Here is a 10,054-nt window from a genome sequence, read left to right as displayed (position 1 = left end):
TTAGTGAAACTTCTGGAATATTGCTTTGGTCAGTTAAGTAGCCAAAGGGGCTGTTAATCAGTTTCAGTTGCTTTGGTGTTAATGAAATTAGCAACAGGTGCACTAGAGGGGCAACAATGAGACAACCCCCAAAACAGTAATGGTTTAACAGGTGGAGACCACTGACATTTTTCCCTCATCTGTTTTTCCACTAGTTTTGCATTTGGCTACGGTCAGTGTCACTACTGGTAGCATGAGGTGATACATGGACCCTACAGAGGTTGCACAGGTAGTCCAACTTCTCCAGGGTGGCACATCAATATGTGCCATTGCCAAGAGGTTTGCTGTGTCTCCCAGCACAGACTCAAGGGCATAGAGAAGATTCCAGGAGACAGGCAGTTACTCTAGGAGAGCTGGACAGGGCTGTAGAAGGTCCTTAACCCATCAGCAGGATCGGTATCTGCTCCTTTGGGCAAAGAGGAACAAGATGAGCACTGCCAGAGCCTACAAAATGACCTCCAGCAGGCCACTGGTGTGAATGTCTCGGACCAAACAATCAGAAAGACTTCATGAAGGCGGCCTGAGGGCCCAACATCATCTAGTGAGCCCTGTGCTCACTGCCTGGCACCGTGGAGCTTGATTAGCATTTGCCATATAGTACCAGAATTGGCAGGTCCACCACTGGCGGGCACACTGCTTTTCACAGATGAGAGCAGGATTACCCCGAGCACATGACATACATGAAAGGGTCTGGAGAAGCCGTGGAGAATGTTATGCTGCTTGTAACATCGTTCAGCATGACGGTGGGTCAGTGATGGTCTGGGGAGGCATATCCATGGAGGGATGCACAGACCTCTACAGGCTAGACAAAGGCACCTTGACTGCCATTAAGTATCGGGATGAATTCCTTGGGCCCATTGTCAGACCCTATGCTGGTGCAGTGGGCCCAGTGTTCCTCCTGGTGCACGACAATGCCCGGCCTTATGTGGCGAGAGTATGCAGGCAGTTCCTGCAGGATGAAGGAATTGACACCATTGACTGGACCTCACGGTTGCCTGACCTAAATCCAACAGAACGTCTCTGGGACATTACATTTCGGTCCATCCGATGCTGCCAGGTTGCACCCCAGACTGTCCAGGAGCTCAGTGATGCCCTGGTCCAGATCTGGGAGGAGATCATGCAGGACTCCATCCGTTGTCTCATTATGAGCATTTTATATTGCTAACGAGTTCAAACAGGTGCCATTAATACAGGTAACGAGTGGAGGACAGAGGAGCCTCTTACAGAAGAAGTTACAGGTTTGTGAGAGACAGAAATCTTGCTTGTTTGTAGGTGACCAAATACTTATTTTCCACCATAATTTACAAATAAATTCTTTAAAAATCAGACAATGTGATTTTCTGGATTTTTTTTTTCTCATTTTGTCTCTCATAGTTGAGGTATACCTATGATGAAAATTACAGGCCTCTCATCTTTTTAAGTGGGAGAACTTGCACAATTGGTGGCTGACTAAATAATTTTTTGCCCCACTGTATATACACACACGCACACACGCGCACACACTAGCTGTGTAAGCCTGTGCTGTAAAAAGCCCGGGGTCCTAGAAACTATTGAAATTGTCAGAAAAAACTGAAATGTAGAGATCTCAGGTAATTGAAACTAACTACTCTGGGCATCTCTCTACTAGGAGGATTCGTTTTGCAGAGGTGCTTGCATCGCTTGTGCATTAGCAGCGGGAGGAAAAGTAAAAGGGATACTGTTTTGCCGATGTTAGTTGCTAAGCGACTTTGTCTTTCTTCTGAGGTTTCACTTTGCTGATCTTGCTTGTGTATTAGCAGTTAAGCATGTTTTCTGTTTCCTCGGAGGTGGAGCCCTTACCCCGACTCCAACTCTCACTTCCAGGTGTAGACATTTATATTATATATATATATATTATATACACACACACACACACACACACACACACACACACACACACACACACACACACACACACTCTCTCATGTGCTAACATATTCCTCATATATAGTATTTATTTTTTCATCAATAAAGATCACCAATCATTTCAGTTGTCATGTACTTCTTTCTCAATAAAAAAAAATTATGAAAATGTGTTTCTAATGTGTGTAACCTCCTTTTCTATATAATAGTGAAATTGAACAAAAAATTCCTTGCAGATGTCTTTGTTTCAAAAAAGAAAAAAAAAACACAGGCGTCAAAATTACTCTGTTTAAAAGAAAAACACTTCTTTCATAATAATATTATAATAGACTCTTAAGTCTGTATTATGCATATTGAAGAAATCTGCCAGTACTATTAGTAGCTATTCTGTTTCAGTCTTGCTCAACAACAGACCAAATCATATGACTGGGTTAAAAAAAAACCCAAAAAAACACATTTTTAACATAAGCAAAAACAGTTATGCATGTAATGCAAAGAACGACATCTTATTTAAATGTCAGATTTATTGGTGTATGGTTTCATTCGTTTTTCTCAGTCATAACAAAAATTTTTACTTTTTTTTCAAAGCACTTTTTTGATAAAGCACAATTTTTTCATCAAATGATGTCCTAATTGTATATAACCCTGAGCCACCCAAACGACTTCAACAGTGGAATAGTAAATGAATACTTAAAAGAGAAATGGCTCAAAATGGGAAGGCCACTGGATATAATATTCTAAATTATTAAAACTGCTGAAAAGGTGTGGATTTTGCTTAAAATACTTTATAATAAAAGTACTTTGGGGTGTTTTCACACTGAATTGAGTCCTTGGTCTGTAATTACTATAGCAAGTAATTTCCATGTCTGTTAATCTCACACCTCCACAACAATGATCTTTAGTCTTCTGTTTTTGCCTCCATTTCTTCTGCATCATCATCACCATCCACCTCAGCGTTTTCTCGCTCTAGTCGCTCAAGTTGTCGTGCCAACTCTGTCTCATCAGTGTCTGTCACAACTTTAGGCTGAAGTAGAAAACAAACCAAAGTCAATGAAAGAAAAATAAAATAGAGACATAGGGAGGAAAAAGAAAAGAAAAAAAACAGTAGGGGTGGTAGAATCTGAAATGCTGAGCTGTTTTTCTTCAAAGGACAGAAACAGCTTGTTTAAGCCATTCTTCACCAACCTTTTTTAGTATCTTACCTCCATTTGAACATTAAACACTCCTCTCTTCTCTTCTATCTTCTCCTTAATGGCTGCCATGGCCTGATTTAGTACTGACAGGCCTTCAGTCCTTTCCAATGTCGTGGTGGTCATTACATATCGTGGAGGGGCAATCAGATTGATCTGTAAAGCAAAACAATGGATTTAAGAGAATAAAAGAAAAGGTTAAAATAAATTGTACTGTAGAGGCAACAGGTGGTCATCCAGATTTACTAGAATAATGGCAGCTGTGCACAATCATTTTAAAACGAATGTGCCACAAACAAAAGAAAATACTTGCATGTTCTACTTGCATAATGAAATACATTGATTAAACAAATATGATATTGTCTTCTTTTCCTGGTCATTCACTTTAAACTAAATAAAAAGTGATAGTTGGGGCACGTTCCATACGGCACTTAAATATAACTGAAACCAATATTAATTTACACTCTGAAAAAAGATAAAATATGTCTTGCCTATTTTAAAAACAACATGTTTGCTCTTCAACCAAACAGGTAGCAAATAACTATTTTTTTTTTTGCAAGCCACAACATTTCTGCCAACTACATAGACAACAAACAAGAAGCTATCATGCACTCATGGACTAAACTGTAAACTTTCAAAACTTAATTACACCGACACGTATTCTAAATATGTCTAATCAAATGAAACGATTTAGATAATTAAACATAACTAGCCAACCCGCGGCGTAACATACGCCGCATAATCATGTATTGATGGGTGAACACTTGCTGAATGACAAAGTTGTCCAAATGGGGTGGGTTTGTGGATACCACTGTGAGTGAATGAAAAGATGGACCTCTGGAGAGAGCAACATACAACTGTCCGTGACTGAAAGCGGGATCGTCTGTGACGATGGAGGCCACGCTGGTGAAAGTTACTTCGTCGGTAGGGATAAGTTTCAGCACTTGTTCATTAAGGTGTAGCGAGTCTTCGTTGTTGACACTTAATATAGCTTGCGTACTGAGTTGTTCCGGAGTCACAGTTGAGAAACACTTTTTTAATGTCTTTTAAGCACAGGGAAAAAAATTAATTAACATGTGAAACATCCGTAATGTAATAAGCCACCAAGAAAAGTAACATTGCAACAATGCACGCTACGATCCGATCGCTGTATACAGAAGTGAAAACAAAATCGAGGCCGGTGCATTCGTTAACTGCCTTGTAGTGCAATGGTAGTGCTGCTGTTTTGCAGTAAGGAGACTGTGGAAGATTTTGGGTTCGCTTCCCGGTTTCTCCCTGTGTGGATAGCGCTTTGAATAATGAAAACACCGGTATATCAATGTAATGAAGTATTATTATTCTTATGCGTCCAGCGCTCTCTCTCTCGCGCACCTGTATGCGTGTGTGTGTCGCTCGCTCTCTCTCGCTCGCTGCACGTGTTCCTGCAGGCATACCAGTAAGTGAATGAAAAGATGGAACTCTGAAGAGAGCAACATACAACTGTCCGTGACTGAAAACTGGTTTTGGCAGATTCATTCACATCTTTTTGAAAGTTTGGCCCTGTGCCTTATTAATTGTCATTGCAAAGGCAAATCTAACAGGAAATTGTCTTTGCTCAGATGCACGCGCAGGCTCTCTCTCAGCAGCACGCGAGCTCCCTCCCCCTCTGTCTCTCAGAAGCACGTGATCCCTCTCTCTCTGTAACATTGCAGCAGTTGTATAAACACTTTTTTTTTTTAAATGAGTTTTAAGCACAAGGGGAAAAAAACCCAGGCTCCCTGCATGCGCAGGCTCTCTCTCTCTCTCAGCAGCACGCGAGCCTCCCCAGCCTCTCCCTCCCCCTCTGTCTCTCAGAAGCAGGCGAGCCCTCTCTCTCTCTCTAACATTGCAGCAGTTGTATAAACACTTTTTTTTAAAATGAGTTTTAAGCACAGGGGGGAAAAAAGGAACATTTCAACAAATCCGAACTTTATTTAAAAGCCAAGCAAGATAGTAACATTGCAGGAGTTCACCATTTTTAATCAGGCGACTGACAGTAGTGGAGTCAGGCACAGAGAAGGTCAGCTGCTGAGAAAGCGTCTCGACTGTTGCAGGGCGGCGAAGCAGGTGAGACGCTAATGAAAAAGAGGCACAGGGCTTATTGGTTTTTAAAGACTGCTTCCTTCATTGTGTTTAAACTCAGTTTTAAAGGATTGCGCGGCTCTCTCTGTCGCGCTGCCTGTGTGCGTGCGGCTCTCTCTCTCGCGCTGCCTGTGTGTGCCTCTGTCTCTCTCTCGCGCTGCCTCTGTGTGAACCAAGGTTCCACTGAGGTTGACTAATGAAAAGTCAATGTGGCTCAGAGCTGAATGTGGACTGTGGCACAGACAAACAGAAATGACGGCATGTTTTCCGAGGCGTCGCATCCGAGTTGGTGGGCGTGGCTCTGCGAGTTGTCGTCGTAGCCAATGGTCTTAGAGTGGGTGGGCGTGGCTCCATCCTGCGTGCGCCATGAGTGTCTTACTTGTCGGCGGCTTAGTGAATCCACGCCCCTTCCGGCGTGCTTTCCATGGGTGGCTACTTGTCTTCCTGCTTAGTGAATTATATATATAGATAAGAAATTGAGCAAAAACTAACATAATATTAGCACACTGGTACATGTATCAGTCAAGGCCAAACGAAAAGATGAAAACATACACAACAGGAGCAAACTAGCGAGGAACAATATACTCATTCTAGATGTAAAACATTTGTAAAACTTAAAATAAACAGATGAAATTAAACCTTTTCATCATCTGCACTACCTCTTGTTGCTTTTTAAACACTAGTGTGGACAATCTCAACTGTCCTCCAATTCAAACCAACAACATTCAGTTGTTTTTGTCATCATTGTACAGATCATGATACTGTTTATTATCATCATCATAATACTTTCTACAATTCCATTACAATCAGTACTACAATAAAAAAAAAGTAAAATACACCTCTGTTGATTTGTGCTTCCATTCTTAGCACTTAAGAACTAACTACGGAAACCATGTGAAAAATGCAATTTAATACGATACACAAAGTTAACACAAGATGTGGACAAATTTGTTGGTATTCCCCTACAAAACAAGAACAACTCGCAGTAGTCTCTGAACTAACTTGAAAATGACCAATGTCATTGGTCCCCTTCAATGTTTATTCTGTATTTAACAAAAATAAAAAAACAGATTTTGCTTTAAAGTTTTGATTTAACATAATAAGTCAAATAATAACTCAAATGAAAATGGCAGGAACAAAAGTAATAGGACCCATAACCAAATATTTTGTTGCACAATCACTGCTAACACAGTTCCTGGAGCTCTCCATGAGACATAGGCATCTGGCCCACTCTTCCTGAGCCAACTGCCCCAGCTGTGTCAAGTTTAGGGGTATGGGCTTCTTCAGGCAGCATGTTTCAGTTCTTTCTATAGATATTTGATGGGATTCAAATCAGGGCTCCTAGAAGACCACTTCAGAATAGCCCAATTTGTTGTTCTTAGCCATTCCTAGGTGCTTTTAGGTGTTTTTGCTCATTATCTTGATGAAGGATTCATAATCTAAAACTGAGGCAAAGCGTCCTGACACTGAGCAGTATATTTTGCTCAAAAATATCTTGATAGTCTTGAGTTTCTTTGTTCCCTAGACAGACTCAGTCCCAAAAGATAACCAAGCCTCCTCTGTGTTTCACAGTAGGTCTGGTGTTGCTTTCTTTGAAAGCTTTTTTTAAAAAACAAACAAATTCCAGCCTGGCATTTTAATTGGATTTCATTCAACAGTGGAGTTCTCCCGAGTCTTCTTCCATTTAACCCAAAGTCACTCAAAAAGTTACAGATGGTACGATCAGGCACTGATGGACCTTGACCTTGGAGTTCAGCTTGTGTCTCTTTGGAAGTTGTCCTTGGCTTTTTGTCTGCCATTCTCACTATCCTTCAGCCCATACTGGGATCAATTTTCATCTTGCAGCCCCATCCAGGGAGGCTGGCTGCTACAGAGTCCCATCCAGGGAGGCTGGCTGCTACAGTCCCATCCAGGGAGGCTGGCTGCTACAGTCCCATGGACCAACTTTTTCATAACATTTGCAACTGCTGTCACAGGAACATCAAGCTGCTTGGAGATGGTCGTCTAGCATTTGCCTTTAACTTGCTTAATGATAATTTTCTTTCTGATCTCCTCAGGCAACTTTCTCCTTTGCTTTCTCTGGTGCATTCAGTGTGGGACATACGATGATACCAAAATGCAGAGTGATGACTTTTCTTTGTTTAAACCAGGTGAATGACGGATTGCGTGACTGGAGACGTGTGATATGAATTCAAGAAAACAGCTAGTTTGAAAAATCACTCAAATCCAACTATTTAAGATCTTTTCCAGGGGTACCAACAATTGTGTCCAGGCCATTTTAGAAGATCTCTGTAGAATAAGCAATACTTGATCTCTTTTCAGACTTGTTTTGCTCGATGACATATGAAAGGAATGCAGGTTTACAGGAACAAATTGCTTTTCATTTTTTCACTTTCAGGAGGTATACAGCAGTTTTTCGATGAGCTGGAAGGGGACCAACACATTTGTCCATGTCTGTTAGCTAAGAACTACAGGATTTGGAAAAAACACTGTCCCCAAATTTTGTTAAGAGTTGACTGAGCAAGTCTAAGATTTTTTAATGTGACTGAGCAGTCATTCAGCATCAACTTTAGTTTTCTTCTAAAAATACCCACTACAAAAAGCATGGATATATCAAAAGCGCTATAAATATGTGAAAGCAACATGACTCCTTTATATCTCTAACTTTAAAATGCATTTCAATTCCAATGTTCAAATTTAAAGCACAACTTTAAATACACTACAAATATCAACTAAAAAGAGCACCAAAGAATTACTGTAAAAATGTTCAACAGTATAACCAAAAGGCAGAGGAAAGGTCCTGGAACTATACTATATATTGTAACATACAGTATATAATATACAAGGGGGCTCCGCCCCCTGCTCGCTTCGCTCGCCTACCCCCGGCATTGGGTAAAATTTGCATCGTTTCTCCGTGATCATCAATATACACCTGACTGAACTGTGTATTCTTTGAAATTTAACTTGTTGTTGTTTTAATTGTTCCGGGACTACAGATTCACATAGCGTATGGTCCATTATTGTGTAAATCCACGTTTTGTGCTTTGAATGATGCAAATGCGAAAAGACTTTGTTGTTTACTTTTTGTCTTTTATTTCGGACCTCGATTTGTCCTGCTATTTTTTCAATTACCCCTGTTTCTGATGATTAATCACCTTTTGTTTGCGGTAATGCGATCTTTTCTATCTGTTCTTTGATACTATAGCGACTGATATGATAAAATGTCACAAAAGTTTTACTTGAACAATCGCTGACTTCCTAACTCCAAACGCAACTTTCTAGCACCCTCTCCAACGTCCACCCTTACCGCATCAATCAATACCCCACTATCAGTCTTCCGTGCTGAACTCCGTACTCCCTCAATCGGACCTAACAGTCACTTAAAACTTAATACTTGTGGATTTAACTGCTTTCATATTCTGTACCTTTCTCTGCATGTGTATCGCGCCATCATTTGTTGGAGCCTTTCGAATTCCACTGCTTTCATAATATCTTATCTGCCTTTTTTTCTCTGCAAAGCCTTTGGGTCTCTATTCTCCATATTGTCCTTATACACTTTATATGTGCTGAGAGCACATGATCTGTGTGTACCACATGACTGAGTGTTTTTTGATGGGTGAGCTGAGCTCTTATATGATGAGCTTGTTCGTCTTGGAGCCGTGCCCGCTTTGCTTGCGGCATTTCAGACGCGCGTTGTAGGCGCCTGCGTTCATTGATCTTATCCAGGTGAGCTCGTATTTGTATCGTTGAGCTGTATTGTGTTTGAATTCGGTGTAAGGCGTTCAGCGGTTTGTACAATCCCAAACAGCACATTACTCCTCACTTCACTCCGCAGTAGTGTCACGCACAATATGGCGGCGACGCCTGCGCCTTCCGTAGTAGTGCCACCCACAATATGGCGGTGACGCCTGCGCGTTTCGTACCATCTTTGTGGACCTGTGGGGCCGCCGTAGCCTCTTCCGTTTGAATCCGGGCTGAAGCGCAGAATCCTCTTTTTGGCGTGGCTGTGTCGGTAGTCGTTACCTATGGGCGCCTTGTTGCTTCATTTCTCATTCACGTCCGTTGAGCTGTTTCATTTTTGGGCCGCGAGTCCTTCGTTCGCGGTGGATACGACTTCGATTGCGGTTTATGAGACGTGCGCTGTACGCGCCTGTGCAGTACGTCTCATGGTCCCATCGCCGTGTACCTGCGTCCATGCCATCCGGTTTACCATTCTCGGTTAGTAATATGGATATATATATAATATATATATATATATATATATATATATATATATAAAGGGATAAGCTATATACTACCTACACTACTTTGTCAAGTATTTAAACAAGAAGGAATACCACTGATCACTTATTTTAGTTCAGAGAGTTTAAAAACTGGACTGGCAGAAATTAACAAGTTTTGTGGTATTTAAAAAAATAAAATCTACTTATGGCCTTTCGATTCCTCTGTTATGTTCTGGGTTCACCCTCATTTAACATCAATCAAAACAAAAATTACATTAAAGTTTAAATATGATGATGCTGAGCCGCTAGGGCTTGGATTTCATGTGTGAAAGAAGAGGAATCTGCTAATTCAGAAGAAATTACCTTTGGGATTAATTATAATTCACAAATATTAGAATCCCCTTCTCATTATGTGGGTCAAAGCAATAAATGTAACGCTATACATTTGTGACAAAGCAGAATCATTAACATGTATGTTCACTCTATTGTTTTAATTAATTGTTATCAAATATTTATTTTTTAATAAATAAGGAATCTGACCACTTTGTGGAGTTGGCACATTTTGTCCCGTTTAAGTCAGAGATCTTTTAATTGCAGATGTGTAGGTTATATTAAAATGGT

General features: G+C 40.8%; 1 protein-coding gene across 1 annotated transcript in view; it reads right to left on the bottom strand.

Annotated features, from left to right (window-relative positions):
• Nucleotides 1-2,426: 2,426 nt before the first annotated feature.
• Nucleotides 2,427-10,054, bottom strand: part of LOC114666766 (eukaryotic translation initiation factor 2 subunit 1) — a 38,693-nt gene continuing 31,065 nt past the window's right edge. The window contains exons 7-8 of the mRNA XM_028821750.2: nt 3,123-3,266; nt 2,427-2,944 (exon numbers count right to left, since the gene is read on the bottom strand). Coding sequence (XP_028677583.1) covers nt 2,819-2,944; nt 3,123-3,266 — 270 coding nt within the window. The 3' untranslated portion in view covers nt 2,427-2,818. The remainder of the gene's footprint in view (nt 2,945-3,122; nt 3,267-10,054) is intronic.

The sequence above is a fragment of the Erpetoichthys calabaricus genome, chromosome 16, assembly GCF_900747795.2.
Source record: "Erpetoichthys calabaricus chromosome 16, fErpCal1.3, whole genome shotgun sequence".
NCBI classification, from domain to species: domain Eukaryota; kingdom Metazoa; phylum Chordata; class Cladistia; order Polypteriformes; family Polypteridae; genus Erpetoichthys; species Erpetoichthys calabaricus.
Note: the sequence above shows the minus strand (reverse complement) of the source record. Positions and strands in the feature narration are given on the sequence as shown.